This window comes from Aotus nancymaae, unplaced genomic scaffold, assembly GCF_030222135.1.
Source record: "Aotus nancymaae isolate 86718 unplaced genomic scaffold, 86718_ANA_hifiasm-v0.15.2.pri h1tg000014l, whole genome shotgun sequence".
NCBI lineage: Eukaryota > Metazoa > Chordata > Mammalia > Primates > Aotidae > Aotus > Aotus nancymaae.
This window is the reverse complement of record NW_026988425.1, coordinates 111239904-111260218: the sequence shown is the minus strand read 5'-3', so window position 1 is coordinate 111260218 and position 20315 is coordinate 111239904. Positions and strand designations below refer to the sequence as shown.

The 20315-nt window shown below is 47.6% G+C and overlaps 1 protein-coding gene across 1 annotated transcript in view; it reads right to left on the bottom strand.

The window, feature by feature from the left end:
• Positions 1-20315, bottom strand: part of ADAMTS17 (ADAM metallopeptidase with thrombospondin type 1 motif 17) — a 330513-nt gene that overhangs the window by 270179 nt on the left and 40019 nt on the right. Inside the window, exon 3 of the mRNA XM_064375802.1 lies at positions 10929-11101. Within this exon, the coding sequence (XP_064231872.1) occupies positions 10929-10988 (60 nt within the window). The 5' untranslated portion in view covers positions 10989-11101. The remainder of the gene's footprint in view (positions 1-10928; positions 11102-20315) is intronic.

Genomic DNA, 20315 nt, shown 5'->3' with positions numbered 1-20315 from the left:
CACACACTAAGTGCCCAATAAATAAACCTGAGTAGAATCAGTCAATTGTTTTTATATTTCTGGTAAAACACATACAACACAAAATTTACCATCTCAACCACAGTGTTGATTACATTCATGGTGTTATACAACCAACCTCCAGAACCTTTTCATCCTCCAACGTGGAAACGCTATACTCACGAAACACTAACTCCCCCTTCCCCCAACCCAACCCACATTCTACTTTGTTTCTATGACGTTTACTGCAGTTACCTCATGTAAGCAAAATCATTTAGCACTTGTATTTTTGTGACTGGCTTGGCATAATGTCTTCAAAGTCCATCCACGTTGTAGTGTGTGTGAGAATTTCCTTCCACTTGTACAAAAACAGACACACAGACCAATGGAACAGAAGCAGGAACCCAGAATGATGCCCATACCTACAACCATCTAATATTTGACAAAGTCGACAAAGCTAAGCAATAGGCGAAAGACTCCCTACTCAATAAATGGTGCTGGGATAACTGGCTAACTACACGCGGAAGAATGAAACTGGACCCCTATCTTTCACCATACACAAAAACGAACTCAATATGAATTAAAGATTTAAGTGTGAGTCCTCAAACTATAAAAACCTTAGAAGGCGGCCGGGCCAGTGGCTCATGTCTATAATCCCTTCACTTTGGAAAGCCAAGGTGGGTAGATTACGAGGTCAGGAGTTCAAGACCAGCCTGACTAACATGGTGAAACTCAGTCTCTGCTAAAAATACAAAAATTAGCCTGGCATGGTGGCACATGTCTGCAATCCCAGCTACTCAGAATGCTGAGGCAGGAGAACTGCTTGAACCCAGGAGGCAGAGGTTGCAGTGAGCCAAGATTGAGCCACTGTAGTCTAGCCTGGGTGACAGAGTGAGACTCCTTCTCAAAATAAAAATAAAAATAAAAATAAATAAAACAAAAAACCCTTAAAAGAAAACACAGGAAATAACTTTCTGGACATCAGCTTTGGTAAAGAATTCATGACTAAGTCCTCAAAAGCAACTGTAACAAAAACAAAAATTGACAAGTGAGATCTACTGAACTAAAGAACTTTTGTGTAGCAAAAGAAACTACAATTTGTTTCTGTATATACCCAGGAGCGGAGGTCTTCGATCATATGTCATGTGGTTGAGCTTCTCCTATACTCTAGCCTTGTGGTAGCTAGACACATTGCTGGGATTTTGATTTACTGATCTTCCAGTTTTTACTTTTTAGGGGCTAAACAGCATCTACTGCTGTATTCATTGAGGAAAACTGCTCCCGGGGTGAGTTTTAGAGAATAGCAGGGACCTTCTCCCCACCATTGACCTCAGTGGGTGGAGACTCACTCTGCCCCCTTCCCACCATTGACCTCAGTGGATGGAGACTCACTCTGCCCTCTCCCCACCATTGACCTCAGTGGGTGGAGACTCACTCTGCCCACCCTACCAGCCCCAGAGCAGTCCCAGTCCCTGAATTCCCTTCAGGGTTCTGATTCCTGGAGGAGGGGCAGCAAGCAGTCAGGAGATCTTCTTGGGACAGAGAAGCAGCAGCAGCAGGAATCCAGCCTGAGAGGTCAACCCTGCATGACCAGCCCTCATTCCTGACCTGACCTTAGCCTCGATCTCTCCTGTTGCCTGGCCTCCCAAGTTCCCTGCAAACTTTTCCCAAACTCTGAGCCTGGAGACTCAGTCCTCATTTTGATTCTGAGGACTCCCTCTATTCCTCCAAAACTGGATTCCTTTTCTACTTCAGCCAGCCCAGATCCAGCTCCTGTTGCTTGTAATCAAGATCCCCAACTGATACAAGAGCCAAATCCATTGCTCGAGGGTTTACAAGACTTTCTTCCTTGTTCAAAAATGAGACCACTTTGCATGATGCCAGTTTTCTTCGGTACCTCTTCCAGGTTTCATGAGCCCTTAAAAATGGCCAAGGTGGATCTGCTATGACTGTGGCCATTTCTTCTGTGACTCTGCAGCTATTTCTTCAACAGGGTGTGAATGAGAAGCCATTTGTAGCCGCCAGCTGTTCTTTCTTGGTGCACTTTTTTTTTCTTTTAAACCATGATTGTTTTATCTTCCACATCTTTTACCACCCCCCGTAAAAGACAAGACCCACAGGAGATGGCCCATAATTCAGTAGTCTACCTCAGGGGCCATGGAGGAAGGGAAAATATATTATTATATTTATGCATAAACACTTCCAAAGAGAGTTTAATACACCATATCCGCAGGATGTGCTTGGAACACAAAAGGCTTTCCAGAAGCAAATTTGCCAAGGAATTAACAAAGTAAAGCCAGTGTTTGTTTCAGTGACTTCAGCACTGAATTCTTTGCAAAGGATGTTGGTATAAGGCATCAGTCCCTCATTTATGCATTCACTGACTACACATCCACGTTTCTGGATCATCTCCTGCATGTGTCATCTGTAAACAGAGATCATTTTACTACTTTTCCTATTTGGATGCCTTTATAACTTCTTTTTCTTGCCTAACTGCTCTAGCTAGAACTTCCAGTGTTATGCTGAATAGAAGTAGTAAAAGCAGGCACTCTTGCCTTGTTCCTGATTTTACAGAAAAAGCTGTCAGTCTTTCACCACTGAGTATAATATTAGCTGTGAGTTTTTCATGTATGACCTTTATAATGTTGAGCTAGTTTCCTTCTATTCCTAGTCTCTTGAGTGCTTTTATCATGAAAGGCTGCTAAATTTTGTCAAATTCTTCTCATGTATAAACTGAGATGATCATTTGGTTTTTTTCTTTCACGTTGTTAATGGAGTATGTCGCATTTTTTAAAACTGATTTGCCTATGTTGAACCATCCTTGCATTCCAGAAATAAATCCCACTTGATCATGATGTATAATCCTTTTAATATGCTATTGAATTTTGTTTCTTAGTATTTTATTGAGGACTTTTGCATCAGTGAGTAAATGGAATATTGTTTTCTTATTTATAAGGGACTGTAGTTTTGTTTCTTTTCTCTAGCTTTGTTATCAGGGAATGCCTGTCTCACAGTATGAGTTAGGAAGTGTTTTCTCCTCTTCAGATATTTTGGAAGAATTTGAGGAGGACTAGTGTTAGCTCTTCTTTAAATGTTTGGTATAATTTACCAATGAAGCCATAAAGTCCAGGGCTATTCTTTATTAGGAGGTTTTTGATTACTGATTCAATTACCTTACTAATTATGACTCTTCAAATTTTCTATTTCTTGTGATTAAGTATTGATAAATTTTGTGTTTAGAAATTTGTACACTTCATCTAGGTTACCCATTTGTTATCATGCAATGGTCCCCAGTACTCTCTTAAAATCCTTTATGTTTCTGTAGAATGGGGAGTAATGTCCCTGCTTTCATTTCTGATATTAGTAATTTGAGGCTTTATCAGTCAATCTAGCTAAGGTTTGTCAATTTTCTTAATGTTTTCAAAGAACTAACTCTTGGTTTCTTTGGTTCTATTGTTGTTCTCTCCTTTTATCTCTGCTGTAATCCATAGCTAAATCCAAAGCTAAATCCAAGCTAAATTCAAAGCTAGCAGAAGGAATGAAACAACTTGTTCTTTTAGTTCCTTAAGTTGCAAAGTTAGACTGTTTGAGATTTTTTTTCTTTTTAAATTGAAGTGTTTATAGCTATACATCTCCCCACTAAGCAGTGCTTTTTCCTTGTCCCATAAGTTTTTTTGTTTTTTTTGAGACAGAGTTTTGCTCTTATTGTCCAGGCTGGAGTGCAATGGCACTATCTCAGCTCACCGCAACCTCCACCTCCTGGTTTCAAGTGATTCTCTTGCCTCAGCCTCCCGAGTAGCTGAGATTACAGGCACATGCCACCACACCCAGCTAATTTTGTATTTTCAGTAGAGATGGGGTTTCTCCCTGTTGGTCAGGCTGGTCTTGAACTCCCAACCGCAGGTGATCCACCCGCCTTGCCTCCCAAAGTGCTGGAATTACAGACATGAGCCACCGCGCCCGGCCGTCCCATAAGTTTTGACATGTTGTGTTTTTGTTTTCCCTTGTCTCTAAGTATTTTCTAATGTCTCTTGTTATTTCTTCTTTGACTCATTGGTTATTTAGTAGTATGTGGTTTAATGTCTACTAGTTTGTGAATTTTCCACTTTTCCTTCTGTTACTGATTTCTAACTTTACCCCACTGTGGTCAGTGATAGCACACTGCATAATATGAATCTTTTCAATCTCATGAGACTTAATTTGTGACCTAACACACAGTCTCTCCTGCAGAATGTTCCACGTTCCTTGAGAAAAAAAAGTCTGTTGTTGCTTATAATGTTCAGTGTATGTCTGCTAGATCCAGGTGATTTATTGCGTTACATCTCCTATTTCCTTATCTTCAGTCTGGCTGTTCTATTAGCTAATTAGAGTGGGGGTTGAAGTCTCCAACTATTATTGTACAACTGTATTTCTCCAATTCTATCAATTTTATTTCATATATTTTGATGATCTGTTATCAGATGTGTAAATACTTATAACTGCTATAGCTTCTTGCTATATTGGACATTTATTAATATGTAACGTCCCTCTGTCTCTTATAAGCTTTTCGATTTAAAGTGTGTTTTGCCTGATGTTAGTATAGTTACTCCTGATCTCTTTTGGTTACAATTAGCATGGAATTTCTTTTTCTATTCTTTCACTTTCAACCTTTTTGTGTTTGGATCTCAAGTAAGTCTCTTGTAGACCTCATGTAGTTGGATCTATGATTTAAAAGAAAAACTCATTCTGCTATCAATTTCTGTGACTGAAGTTTAATTAATTTACACTTTAAGTAATTACTGATAAGGAGGGACTTACTTCTGCGTTTTGTTATTTGTTGCCCTATATGACTTATAATAGCTTTGTTCCTCATTTCCTTCATTACTGACTTCTTTTGTGTTTAGCTGATTTGATTTTCTTTCTTTCTCTCTCTCTCTCTCTCTCTCTCTCTACATATATATATATATATATTTTTTTTTTGTAGTGAAACTCTTAAATCTCTTATTGTTTTCTTTTGTGTATATTCTCTAGTTATTTTTTGGGGGTTACTAAAGGGATTCTATTTAATTAGGATTAAAGTTATAACACTCTAATCTGACTTTACACCAGCTTAACTTCAATGGCATTAAAAGCCTCTGCAGCAGAATGTTTTTTTAAAAGCAAATAAACATGGAATTGTAAATTCAGATAAGGACTACCAAGTACAAAGCAGGCTTCTATGAGGAGGAAAAGAGGGTGGCCCTCATCAGAGGGATCAGCAAGGAGGGACCCTCTGAAGGGGCATTTGCACAGAGTCCTAAAAGGTAGAGGAACTCGTTCTACAAGGCACGTAAGCAAAGCATTCCTGACAAACATAGCAAGTCAAGCTCGGGCTGCCTGGTGAAAGTCATTGTTGAGATGGCAAAAAGAATGAGGGCCAGGAAAACCAGGTGGGCCCTGGCCACGCAGGCTGGAGGGCCACATGAAAGGTCGGGGAAGGGCAGACTTCCCCATCCAATGCAAGGAGAAACAACAGAGGGGCTCAATGCTGCCTAGTGACAAAGCTCCAATTCTGCTGGAAGAGGACCCGGCTGGTTATTAGGTAGCAAGGATTCAAGAGAGAAGAAAATAGAAGTGAGGAGCCTGGCAAGGAAGCTCCAGCAGCTGTCAAGACCAGAAATCACGGCAATCAGTCCAGGGTGGAGACAGAAAGAAATAATGGGTTCCAGACATGCTTGTCACCTTCAACAACGTGAAGTGGGGTCCCTCAGTCCTCAGCTGGAGTCCTTGCCCTACTGAGTACTCACAGGCTCTGCACCCTGGCTGTGTCATTTCCCCGAGCTTCCATTTCCTTCTCTGTAAAATGGGAATGACAAAATCCACCAGGCATGAGAAGGCAGTAACGTGAAGGCACCTTCGTGCTGTCTGGGATGGCTGGTACATCGTAGCCATTCGTGTCTTCCCTTGGGGCTGGTGGTTGACACTAATCTAATACATCAAAACCATGACAAGCTATGAAAATCTGGAGCAAACACCTGATACCACATTCTCCCAGCTTTGGCCATGTTATCAGCTCTCTGAGGCACTGCTGGCCCCTGGTCTGCCTTGGGGCCCTTGTCTGGGTTCTGCCTTGGCAGTCAGGGCAGCATATGCGGGTGAGCCAGGCCTCTTAACACAGAGACCCACGCAGGAGGGTCTCTGTGCTATTTCCCACAACCCAGAGAGAAATGTGTTGGAATGAAGGTGGCAACCAACTCTAGCAGGTTTCTTTCCAAACCTGGAGGGGTTAAGGAGACAGAGCCACTTCCATCCCACAGCCCCACAGAAAACATGCTCTGGAGGGAAACAGATGGGCTCGTTGGCATCACCTTCTCCTCTCGGCTCTGGGGGGCTCCTCTAATGACAGGCCTCCTGGCCCAGCCACAATCCTTTCCCTTCCTCTTGGCTTAAAGGTTATCTCACTTGCTAACAGAAAACCATTTCTAAAATAGCCATAGGCAGGAGAGAATTCTTTGGATTTCCTAAACTAGGATTTGAGGGACTGAGGAAGGGAGGTGCCAGCGGAGGCGGTCTTGTTTAAACAGTGTCATGTCAGAACGGAACTTGTTTTTCAATTTACTGAATGGTGATCCAGGACTAGAGTGGCAAGAAAGGACTGCTGCGGTGTCAGCCCACCTGTGCGAGGGGTCTGAGGACTCTGCTTCCATTTGTCTTCTGGCGTGGATCAAAAGGACCCGGAAACCCCAAGCACAGATGACAGAAGGGCTCAGTGTCATCACACCCGGCCCTTCTCACAGTGGGTTCGCCCTCATTAGGCAGGCCTCATCAGGAAACATCTCAATCCAAACTTCACACGTTGGCCCCAGGTCTGCCCTCAGCCGCGGGCTCTTAAGCCGCTGGTGTCTTAGTACAAGCTGCTGAAGAGGGTGAAGGGTGTTCAATCAAAATCAAGAAACAGAGCCCGTCAGGCTTTAGAGCCTACGAGGGGTGCAGGATGGGAGGGCCCATCTCCGTGCACCAACCCCATCCCTCCCCACTCCCTGCCTAGGATAAAAGAGCCACCCCTGCCTGGATGATAAATTATGAAAGCAAATATCAAAGCAGAAGCTCTGCCTTATTACTACCTTAGCTGTTGTAATGAATGTTTATTCCCTGCAATTGTGCCCTGGATAATTAAAAAAAAGACAGAGAGATAAAATAATCTGCAGATGAAAGGGTCTGCTGCAGAGCCAAGCTCCTCCAGCCTCCTCTCTGGCATGCTCCGGGCAGACTGAGGCAATGCAGCCCATCATTAACCAGCCACCGGGGAGACCTGGGCTTGTGCTCATGAAGAACTGTTTCTCAGAACTGAGCACCATCAAAAGTTAACCAAAGCAATTCCACTTTCAGGTATACGCCCGGAAGAACTGAAAGCAGGGACTTGAACAGAAATTTGCACACCCATGTTCATGGCTGCATTAGTCATAACAGCAAAAGGTGGAAACAGCCCAGGCATCCACCGACGGATGAATGGAGAAGCAAAATGTGGTGCACGTCCATGCAATGGGATAATACACATCCTCAAAAAGGAAGCAATCCTGACACAAGCCACAACATGGATGAACTTTGTGGACATCATGCTCAGTAAAATAAGCCGTTTGTCCACAAAAGGATACATACTGCATGATTCCACTGATAGGCGGTATCTAGAGTCATCAAATCCATACAGACAGAAAGAATGGAGGCTGGCAGGGGCTGGGGGAGAGGGAGAGGGAGAGACAGTGTTTAATGGGTAGGAAGTTTCTGATTTGGGGACCGTGAAAAAGTTCTGGAGGTGGATGGTGGGGATGGTCGCACAACAAGATGAATGTGCTTTAGGCCACTAGCCGGAACACACAAAAATGGTTCCGATGGTGAACTTTACATTACCTATGTATTTCACCACAATAAAAAAAAAAACAGAAACGTGCCAAAAGCATTTTTCTAAGTTAATGGAAATTCCAGAGTTGATGACTCTGATGGAGGGGTGGGAGCAGTCTGGCACCCTCACATGCCCGCTGAGGCCTTGTCAGAAAGCAGATCCCTGGCCCAGGGTCCCGGGGGCCTGCCTGGCAAGTGTGCCTTGCAGAAGAGCCTGGCATGTGAGGAAACATGTTGGGTCCAGCAGCTCAACACGAGGCCTCTGCTCTCCGAGTGCTGCCAAAGCAGCCTTGCTTCAGGGCACAGCAGGGGTGAGGGGCGTGGACGAGATAGAGGGAGTTCCCTACAGACAGAGACACATCCCAAAGCCAGTCCTGGAAAGTCTTCAACAAAATGGAGGACAAAGTACCAGAGATCTGTCCTCACAACAAGCGGGATTGCCGTGGGGGTCCCCACGCCCTCTGGGCCCAGGATTGGGGTCAACACTGATTTCCCTGTGGCTGCTTAGGGGAAAAGCTGGACATGGTGGTCACAGCCCTGCCAGTGACTTCCTGTGTGACCCGGGCAGTATCCCTGAGCCCCCCTGCTCTTGGGCCTCCTTTGGCCTCTGGGAAACAAGCTTTGGGTCCCACCCCAACAAGGGGAGACTCAGTGCTGGCATCCTTTGTCCAGGCCATCGTGTGCTGCCAGGCCTCCCAGCCACCACAGCCCCAGCTACACAACTACCAGGGCTGAGATCCCAGCGGGAATGGTACATTGGGGGTTCATCCGGCTTCTGCGTCCTTTCCCATCCACAGCCTCACCCAGTCCACCTCTAAAACCTAGAGGTCCCTCTCAGCAACGTAACATCCACACATGGTCCAAGAGCCACCTGCAGACCCTGTCAGCCACAAGGACCGCAGCCCTCTGCTACCCTCCCAGCACGCTGAGCCCCTCCCTTGGGCTTCCTGTCAGAGGCAACCCCTCCCCAGCACTCACCCCTGAGCTCCAGAGCACATCACACCCAGCAAACACAGGTGCCTGAGGCCTGGCTCTGCATCTTCCCTAGACCTCGAGACCTTGGCTGCAGCTACAGGTTCCAGGGACAGGCACGCCATCCCCCTCTCCCACAACACAATCCACTGCTGCTGTTCCCCTGAAAACTCAGGCCCTGGGTCACTCCCCACTGTACCCACGACGTTTAACCTTGCCCTGTCCTCTCACCTCACTCCCTTCCATGAATGGCATGACCATCTGTAGCCAGGCACCGAGCACTCAGCGGCCAGAGCTAAGTCCCTGCCTCCTGATGAGAAGCAGGCTGAGAGATGGTCTCTGCTATGAGCGATTGGGCAGGAGTCCGGCCCAGGCCTGAGGCTAAACCTCACACCGAACCCGGGTACTGCCTTCCCTCTACAAAGTTCCCCGGACCCAGATCCCACCTGACTAGGCGGCTGGCTCCTCTCCATTAGCTGAGATCAGCAAGTGCTCTTTCCACTTCTCATTTCCCGCTCCCTTTTCAGTTTGTCCTCATCAAGCACCCACCGGCAACACTCCCTAACGCCATTCCACCTGGCACCGTTAGCCAGTCTCCTACACCTGTCACCCCTTCTTCAGGACAACCTCCTCCCAGGTCCTGCCCTGTCCTCCCAGGGCTGGTGCTCCGTGGGCTGTCATGGATTAGCTTTTCTACTCACTGACACCTTTCAGCCAGGCAGTGCGGGTCACTCCCCGACTTCAGCTGCCAGCTGTAGGCTGAAAAGCCCCAGCTCTCTCTTTTCCACCAAGATGTCTGTCCTGATGTCCCCACTTGTCCGGAATGGAAACTCTTTGCTGTGGCCCCAAACTCACCGCTCAACTTTTCTCAGCCAGGGGCTCCGCCACCCGCCCAGAGGCCCAGCCTGAAGCCTGGGTGTAGGAGCCTGGATTTCTCTTGCCTCCTCCTCCATCCCTCACATCCTGCCAGTCACCAATTCCTGCAGGTCCTTCCTCTTACCCCAGCCCCTCCTCCGTTGCCACTCCAACCCTCTCCCACACACACTCCAGCCCCAATGCTCCACCACACTGCTTCCCATTCCAATCCGCCCTGCATGTGGCTGCTGGCCTGTTCTTCCTAACATCAGCCTTGGCCTGTCCATATCATCTGGCCCTGTCCACATCTCCCACACCCTTATGGCTCCCCGCTCCAGCCAGGTCAAATGACTTGGTCCTCAAGAACACTTGGGGAAATGAATGGATGGGTAAAGCTAAGATGCCCTTGAAGGTCCTTCAGCGTCTAATATTCGAGGAGCCCAGCCTCACCACCCACCTGTCCCCAACTAAAGGTTTCCCTCCATCCCCTTTGACAAAGTGGACATAGACAGACGCGCAACTCCTTCCTTGGCTCCCTCAACTAGGCAAGCTCTCTCCCTACTTCTCGCCAGCACCTCTCGCCACACGGTAAGCTCTTTTTTCCAGAGAGGTTGGACTTTGTCCCTCCTGCTAGACTATGGACTCCCTGGAGCAGGGTCTGGGACTCATGACTTTGAATGCCCCTTGGAGAGGAAACACCTCTGACCCACACAGCAGGTTGATATGAACAGCATGTATTTTCAGAATCTGAATATAGACAGGAGGCTGTTCTTTCATTTGATAGCGATTTCCATGTTGACAGTAGCCTATACGGACACATCTCTGCTACACACAGTCTACACATGCACCAACCGGCTTCATAAAGTGACCCAATCATTCCAGACCAGAAGTGGATACACAGGCCCTCCGTATCTGTAGGGATATGTTCCAACATCCCAGGGGATGTCTGAAACCACAGCACAGCTTTTGGGAAGCCTTCCAGTAACAGGTGGCCCCGTCACTGAGCAGATCTGGGCACTTACACACTACTCCAATGTGGAGCTGGGGGGCAGGTGCACGCCCATCAGGACGCCCCCCAGGTACCTGCCCTCCTCAATGCCTGGGGATCACCAGGCTATGTTCTCCTATCCCCTAACCCAGCATCCTCCAACTTGAGGAGATGAGGACACAGCCCCCGCTTCCAGATCTCTCATTAAGGAGAAAATACAGTACCCCACCCCGCGTCAGACCCCCGGCTCCGGACTCACCATGTTCATGACGGTCAGGATGAACCTCTGGGCGGCCTCGGCCCCGTGGTACTGCACCATGTCGGCGTCAGCCACCACCAGGGTCTCCACCGTGTGCTCGCTGGTGAGTTGGATGGCGTTCCTCCGCTCCCGCCAGTCTTGCGAAGGCCTGCTGTGCCTCGGCTTCTTCTTTTCTAGAAAACAATGGAGACATTTGCACAGTCCTTGGCTTACTGACTTCTAAAAGCGTGCAGCGAAAAGGCCTTCTGTTGAGCCTGCCCAAGAGAGTTGCCAGTGTTGACAGGCCTAGAGAGGCCAGCACCCCACGATCTCCACCATCACATGGACGCCGAGTTCACTCACGTGGGGTGGAGCTGACCCAACTGGACAAGAGCTATGAGGCCAGATGGGGGGGCCACACCCAACACCCACCACAGCCGGGGAGGCCAATGGGGCCGAGGGGCCAGAAGAGAAAATCCACTCCACTTCAGAGGAGCATGGAGAGCCGCACAAGTAGGTAAAGGCAAGGAGGCGTGGACCTAGCGGGCAGGGGTCCGAAAGGCCACAGCCAGGGAGGATAACTGGACCAAGGAAGCTGGGCAGAGGAGACAGGGCTCCCCTGGGGGACAGCATCCCAGTAACTCTTCTCAGACTCAGGAACCAGGAGCCATAAATGTTGGCAGGCATAAACACACTATGCTTTCTCAAAAAAACACACAATCAGAAGGAAAATCTTATTCGTAGCATTAGTAGTGGTAGTGGATTTTTCCAGCCTACTAGAGAAGCAGCAGGATTATTGGGAGGATTAGTAGTAAATGTGTAATTCTCCATTGAGTCTTTAGATAACCTATATCCCTGTAAAATGTTACTCTGATAAACAGCTCTTGTTATTAAAAAGCTCACACCTACAGGTCCAAAGCTGCCACAGTCTTTGTACATGGAAACACTGCTGACTGACACAAGAGGTTGATATGAAAAGCATGCATTTTCAGAATCTGAATGTAAACAGGAAGGCTGTTCTTTCATTTGATAGCAATTGATCCCACGTTAGCAGCAGCAGCTATGGACACATCTCTACTACACACAGTCTACACATGCACCAGCCGGCTTCATAAAGTGACCCAATCATTCCGGAACCAACAGTGGATAGAGCAGACCCTCTGTATCTGCAGGGGATATATTCCAACACCGCCAGGGAATGCCTGCAACCGCAGACACTACCGAGCCCTACATCTCCCGTACTGTGTTATGTCCTATGCATACATACCTGTGGTGATGCGTCACTTATAAATTAGGCATAGTAAGAGATTAACAACAGTAACTAATAGAATTGTAACAACACACTGTAGTAAAGGTTATGTGAACAAGGTCTCTCTCTCAAAATATCTTATTGTACTGTACTCACCAATTTTTGATCCCTGGTTGACCGCAAGTAAATGAAACTATGGAAAGTAAAACCGCGGATAAGAGGTCCCTACTGTATTATTAAATAATCTGAGCTATGGGTCATAATTCACAAACAAAAATGGTGGTACATGCCTATAATCCCAGCCACTCAGGAGGCTGAGGCAAGGATAACTGCTTGAACCCGGGCGGCATGGGTTGCAGTGAGCCGAGATCACAGCACTGCACTCCAGCCTGGGCAACAGAGCAAGACTGTATGGAAAAAAGAATCCTGTACTGGGTATGTGTATTTCAAGTTTACAAAGAAAAACTAAGAAGACCTGTGCCTCCCTCCCTATTAGGCCTTGCAGAGCTAACCTAAAAGGGTGCCATAAAGAATGACACACTGTGAGTTGACACATGCCCAGAATACTAAGTAACAGGTAAACCCCACGGTCAGGGGCGCTGTGGCTTTCACAGGCTTCCACTAACGACTGTCATTTGCTCCTTTCCTTTCCCCCATTCCCTAGCACACAGGTGGTGGGAAATAAATGCTCACTGAGCAAATGCATGCAGTGGGTAAAGGAGTGAATGATGACACTTGCTCAATAGCCTCATGTCAGTGCAGGGCAGGGCTTTCGACAAAAAGAGTGGGGAAACCCCTGGATTTTGCAACTGCAGACAAGAGACCGTGGACTTGCATTCCCTTCCAATGCAGGCGTCCTTCCTGGTGTGCTGGCAAGTGAGAATGGCAGGATTGTGAGGGTGGGAAGCTAGGGGGCAACTTAGCCTTCTCCTCCCTCCCTGATCTCAACCGCTCCCCAAGCAGAGACCCACAGTCATTATTTTTGACGATCATTCCTTTTCCTACAGGGAGAAAGAACTCTAATAAACTTCTACCTTTAATTCCCTACACTGCAAAAATATGCTTGATAATGTTGCACAGATGCCAATATTCACAGATGATAGCATCTTCAAAAAGAAGAAGAAAAACACTAATTTCAGAACAACACACGTGCTGGATTCTGACCTCACCAGAGAGGTCAAAGTGCAGGTGGGCGGGCGTGCGGCCAGCCGGGGAGCGCTCCAAGCTCTGCGCGTGACCAGCTGTCTCCAGCTGCTGTGGGAATGAAGGGTGGCTCTCGCCCTGCTGATGAGGACATCGCAGCCATCTCAGGCCTCAGGCCTTCTCCTGTTGTCACAGACACCAGGGAACATTCTTGAAGTCAAGCCCAGCAGTTTCTTTCGCCAGTACATTGCTGGAGTTGGTAGTGACTTGGAAGATTTTCAATCTCTGGCTTCATATTATTTTTCTTACATCTACTTTCCCTTTGCCTCGGTTATGCATTAGAAAAGAAAATCTTACGTATTTATGTAAGATACCTCAAATCCTTCTGGAACAAGATGAGGAAGAGAAAAAGACAGAAACATACTTTTAGAATCTTCAAATTATAACTTACTCTGAAAGTCTGGAATCTGCAGAAAGTGTTGAGCAAATATATAAACCGTCATCGCAGTTAACTCATTCTCTACTTTGAAAACTAAAAAAACCAAATATCTCAACTGTAGATTATCAAAGCTCTGTATGGAACAGATACTCCTTTAGTTTAGAAAGGATACAGTATCCAGGAATTTATTAGAGAAAAAACAATACCTTGATAAAAAAAAAATATTTGGCATGAAAATTCAAAACCACAACCCTCTCGGAATTCCTTTACTCCCTGCTGCACAAGAAGAATCCCTGCATCTCAAATTCTACCAATGCCATTTCCAGGGAAGGGTGAGTTGAATAGGCAAGGAGCAGCCTGCTCTTGCCACAGACCTCTGAAGTCCTAGCTGCAGGAGACCCCAGGACCCGCATGGACACTTGAGCTGGAAGGGAGAGCTGCTGAGAGAGGTGACAGGGGCAGGACTCCAGCCTGTGTGGAGCCAGCGGGTTTGGTGTGGGAGCATGTACAGTGGAGCACGAGCAGGGATGCCCATTCCCCAAGTCTCACCGAGATCTTCTAGGTGGCTTTAGCCTTTGGGAGACTGCTGGACCTGCACAGAGCTGGGTGGTCTTGCCCCTAGGGTTAGGACAGTCTGATCTGAGCACCATCTCCTAGGGCCCCAGCATGGTCACACCAGCTTCCAGCACAGCCTTTGATGCCCAAACAGGGTGCTTCGGTGCGGGGGGGAATCATAGCTCCGTCAAGGGCAGACTGCGGCTAATGTGTGGAGAGCTCCAGCAGACCAGTCTCCACCAATGCAACCAGCCCACAAGCAGCCTCCCCTACCACGTTGTCAGCACTCACCCACCCACAGATCCCTCTCCCTGCCTGGCTGGCACACACGTATGGGCAGACTTCACCTCCCTTCCCCACAAAACACCAATGGGCACGTGCACCCTGCTGCCCTAGCGCTGATGGCAGAGCACATCCCACCGCCCTCCCCACCTCCACTGGGACTCCACCGCTGCTGTGGCACAGGCAGCCTGACATGCCACCACGGCTGCTGGCACCCGTGAGCAAGTGCAGGTCCCACTTCCCCTGCTCCCTCCTATCAAGTGCTGTGGCCAGCACCCCATGTCAGAGTGTTGAGGCCAGCTGACCAGGAACACCTCAGTCCCTCCAGTGCATCAGGTTACTAACTGCAGGGGACCAGAAAACGAAGCTGGGAAATCCATACCAGCACCCCAGAGTTAAAGCACAGAGCCCACAGGTGCTGAGCTGAGCCCTGGCCCTCTGAAATCTTCTAGAATAGAACCAGTCAACTGAACTCAACTTATACCACAATCAAATGCCTAAGGGCATCAAAAAAACCCATCCAAACTTCAAAGGCTAAAGGAACATCAGCCCATGTAGATGGGCAAAACACAGTGTAAAAACTCTGGCAACTCAAAAACCCAGAGTGTCTTATCTCCAAATGACCACACTAGTGGGTTCTTAATGGTTCTTAACCAGGCTGAAATCACAGACACAGAATTCAGAATATGGATAGGAAAAAAGATCATTGAGATTCAGGAGAAAGTTGAAACCCAATCTAAGGAATACAAAATGATACAGGAGCTAAAAGATGAAACAGCCATTATAAGAAAGATCTGATGGGGCTGAAAGACTCATTTTAAGAATGAAATGTCTTTTACCAAGGTGGAAAGCAGAGTGTGTCTCCTCCTTGGGAGATAGACCAACTGCTACCACAACTGGGCTTTCTATGTCTCAGCCTCTGCCCTCTGCCCCCAGCGACACCAGTGGCTTTCCAGGACACCAAAGTCACCACTGCTGCAGCATGAGAAAATTAAGACACATGGATTCTCCTGCATGCCCAACTGTCTTGTGTCATTGACCGTCTTAAAATAAAAAGCATAGAGTAAAAAGTATCTTCAGACTGGTGATCAGGAGCCCTAGATATTCACCCAGGCCTCAACTGGGTGCCCTTGAAGGTTTTACTAAACAGAAAGGTTCCCATTTCCCATTCTGCCTCTTGTCTCCCAGCCCCACTTCTGCACTCTGCTCTATGGCCCTGGGGCTGGGAGCCTAACTATTAATGTATTTCCCAGACCACCTTGCCAGCTGGCTTCCTGCTGAGCTCTGTCAATAGGGGGCACCAGAGGAGAATGAAAGGCAGGTGGTAGGGAAATGGGGCTCCTTGTGTTTTCAGCTCAGTAGGGACCACCATACTGGACAACTATGGTTCCAGCCTCCAGCTCTTGGGATAATAAAGGACCCAGCCTCCCCATGCTCCCTCAGAGGTACAACCATCTGGGCATCAACTTGGGTATACTCCCTCCATGCTCTGTCCCCTCAGAGGTCTAAGCCACAGCCCCACAGCCCCCTTCTTTACGTTCTTAAATCCTGAGAATTCACTTTTTCTTTCTCCAGCCTTAGGATGATACCTATCTCCTAGGCTACATCAGCTTCCCCCTTTGCTCGTGCAGACACTGACACTGACATAACCAATTCCCTGTGTTAAATCCCTGTTAGAAATACCTAGCATGGTTCCAGTTTTCCACAAACTGACATAGAGAGGGTCAGGTCTTAAACTACTGCCTGTATTTCATTCAAGCTTCAAAGACTCCTCCCAGGTATGGAACTAAGGACTGATTTCTTTTCACTATAGAAACATCAGGATATTGAATATGCACTTCCACACTAGAGAACACTGCCACAGACAGGAGAGTTGGCCTATATTCTGAGTCGCCATTTAACAAAAACCAGTCAATAGGGTGTCCTGTGATGGGAATTAGAGTAGCAACGTTTATCGTAGATTTCTCAGCAACCGAATGCCCACATCTAAGAACCTGAGGACAGTGCTTAACAGATTCGGAATCAATGTGTGAAAAGTACTAGAGAAGGAAACGCAAGCCAAGCAGTGAGCCGGCAGCAGGTTTTCAGGCATAGCACAAGTTTGAACACATGCACTTGCAAACACCACGCTTTCCAATGAAATTGTCAGCTCCAAGAAAATTACTTTCTGACCACTTTTTTTTTCTTTAACAAAAGCGAAAGATCTGTTTATAGAAAAATCACCTTCTTAATTGCAAACGATGGCTCCACATGTGCAGAAGAACTCCCAGCCAGGTGAAGTTTTCCACAGCTGCATAAATCCAACATCCTTGAAACATAATGGCCTTCTCTTTTTTTTCCAAAAGGCAAAAAATAAGTTTTACTCTCCAAGTTTGCATTCTTTAAATAACTTCCCCCAAGGCCAAGTCACTTTTATAAAACGCATCTTTTTCATGTAAATTCCTTACAAAGAAAGGTGGAAAATAAGGGTGTTTTGTTTGGAGGCCAGGGTGTGTGTGTGTGTGTGTGTGCACACGCATGTGCACTTGCAGACTTACACATATATGGTTAAGATCCCAAATGAAGACCTGATGAAATTTGGAGTCTAAAATCAGTCTCCATACTAGAAAGGAGGTATGACCCATGCCTGCACTCTGGAATACAGCAAGCCAGGGTAGGAAAGCCGGGCTGGACCTTTCCATCCATGCTACAGACATGCAGATACCAAGCAGGGCACTATTGCCTATGGGTGAAGTTGAAAGACACTCATTCAGTTAAATATTTACCAAGGACCTATGTGTGCTAGGCACTGCCCCAATGTAGATGCCCATCTAGAAGGAGCAGACATTAACCAAATGAACAGAAGAACTGAAAATTCCACGCGACAGGAACTAGCAAGAAAGACTGGACAATGCCATGAGAAAATATGAGGGGGCCCCAATTTACGTCGGGGGTTCAAGACGGCCTTCCCCAAGGCAGTGATGCAGGGGCTAAGGTTGGAAAGGTAAGTGAGAGTTAACAGAGAGGGGTGGGAGAGAGGAGCTGGGAGGAGTCCAGACAGCGGGAACAGCATATGCACAGGGCCCAGGGCTGGAAGAAAGCATGGTATGTTCTAGAAACTGCAAGGAGCCAAGAGCAAGAGAGAATGTGGGCACCAACGAGGCCTGAGCAATGGGCAGGGCAAACGGGCAGGATCACATGGGATGTGTTGAGTTTTCTTCTTTAATTCCAGGAGCAGGGGGATGCCACCTAGGGCTTGTGTTCTGAACGTGTCCTTATGGCTTCTGTGGGCAGAACAGATTCCAGGGGCTAGTGTGGCAGCAGGGACACTGGTTGGACAACTACTCCAGGAGCCCAGTTGAAAGCAGACAATATCTGGACAAGGAAGGCAACTGCAGGTGGAAATAAGCAAACAGATTCAGGAAGCACTTCGAAGACAGAACTAACAACATTGGGACTATCTGGATAAAGGGGGACAATCAAGGATAATTTCTCACTGACCTGGATGAATGGGGAGGCCAGCCACTGAACTGGGACCACCGGAATAGGGCCAGGTAGGAAGAAAGCACTGTGAGTTCTGGCCTAATTGAGCTTCAGGTGCTTCAGAGGCATCCAGGTGGGCATGTCAGGCTGGCTGCTGGCTGTGTGGACTTGGGAATACCTCATTCCAATGCCTCGGGGCTCACAGCATTCAGGAATCGTCAGTCCCAGACCAGTCCTTCAGAGACCTCAAAACCACATGGCTAGATAGAAGAGATGGGACGAACACTAGAGAGACAGAGAGGCCCGAGCGACGAGAAGAGCAGAGCCTGACGTCCCAAGAACCAGGGAAAGAGAAGTCTCGAGAGGCAGGGGGAGTCTCAGTGACAGTGCTCCTGGGGTCACGTGCAGGTGAAAACCAGACTGGATGGAGTTGAATGCATGTTTGGGAGGTGAGGAAACGGTATGAACTTTGGAGAAGTCTAGAAGGGAGAGACAGGAATGCAGCTAGAAGGTCCTAGAGTCAAGGGAAGATTTCCTTGAAATGAGAAAAAAACTGAAACATACAATGAAGAAACGCAGGCCCACTGAGGACTGTCTCCCTCGGTTTTCACTGCTCTCCCCCTTCCAGCCACATTTGAGGATGGCAGCTCCAGATGCCTAGCCAGGAAGGCGGTAGCTTCTATGGCACTTGTACCAACTGGGAAAGGACAACTGCTGTTCTGCAAGCCCTCATCAAGCTCCGACCCTGCGGCCGACCCTGCATTGGGTGCTCTCCCAGACAGAGGGGGAAACTCATCCGAGTCTTTACATGTTTCTGCATGCAAAAACTCATCGGTCCCATAAACACCCCACAGATGAAAGAACCTTGCTGCGCACACACATTCTGGAACCAGTGCAGAACTTCTGGGGAAAGCAGGCTTCCAACTGGAGGGAGAAGGAAAGGGAAAGCACATTCATTGCATCAGGCAAGAACAAAGCTGGACCACCACACACGTGCACACAAAGAAAGGGGGGAAATGCCAGTCGGCATCATGCAGGAGGAGAGGCTGAGTCTAGTCCAGTAAAAATGCTTCAGTCTGGCTGTCACAGGATACCCCCAAAATAAAGCAGAACACTACATTTTCTGGTTAATTTTGCATCACCCTTAAACCTTGGTCTCAACCTCTAATAAATATTCAATGCACTTAAATCAAAGAAATTTACTTCTCACAGTCCCAGAGGCTGGAAGTACAAGATCAAAGAGCCAGTGGGCCTGGTTTCTTCTGGGGGCCACGAGGGAAGGACCTGTTCCAGGCCTCTCTTCTTGGCTTGTAGGTGGCTGTCACCTTCCTGTCCTTACAGGGTGATCCCTCTGTGCATGTCTGTGTCCAAATTTCCCCTTTGTCTAAGGACACCAGTCATATCAGGGGACCCACTTTCATCGCCTTATTTTAACTTAATTATCTCTTTAAAGACTCTATCTGCAAATATAGTTACCTTCTAAGGCACTGGGCTAGTTAGGACTTCAACCTGTGAAGTTGGGGGAGACATAATTTAGCCCATAAGACACTCATCCTCTTTCCTGCCTCAAGAACTGTGGACGAGGCAGGTCACCTTTGCATGCCTTAACATCGGGGGGTGTGTGTTAACTGCCATCAGGATAGTGGGGGGACTCACAGGGAGGACAGTCATCTCAGAGCCCCAGCAAGACACATTCAGCAAATTCACAAAAAAGCAAATGCTAGTGCACAGAATTATCACACGCTTCTCACCACCACTTTTCAGTGAAGTCTACTGCTGAAACATTACGCTAGCATACAGCAGCTTGACAGTTTTACCTTCTAAATTAATGGAGAAAAAAAAAAAAACATTCCTCAAACACACAGCTTGGGGGAAGAAATTAATTAACGTGTTCATGTTTCAACCAGATCAAGACAGGACAAACAAAAGGCTGAAAAGAAATTGACGGCATCTCTGCACCTGGAATCCCCCATCGGGATCCTGGGAATGATTTCTTTCGACAGATGGTCTTTCATCTTTGACAAGGAAGTACAAGGAACTTCAGACAGCTCAGAAGTTCCTCCACCTGTGCAAGGGGCCAGGCCATTGTGTGGGCTAGCAATCCACACGCCTCACCATCACTTTCACACAAAGCCGCCTCTCCCCCAGTCCCCAAAAACACCAAGCACACCCTATGGGGGCCTGAGGATATGTCCCCAAGCTGCTGGGTTTGAGGATGGGAACAGCCCTCTCCCCTCGTACCTCCTGTGCCAAGAAGGGCATGGGGACAGCTGGTGGT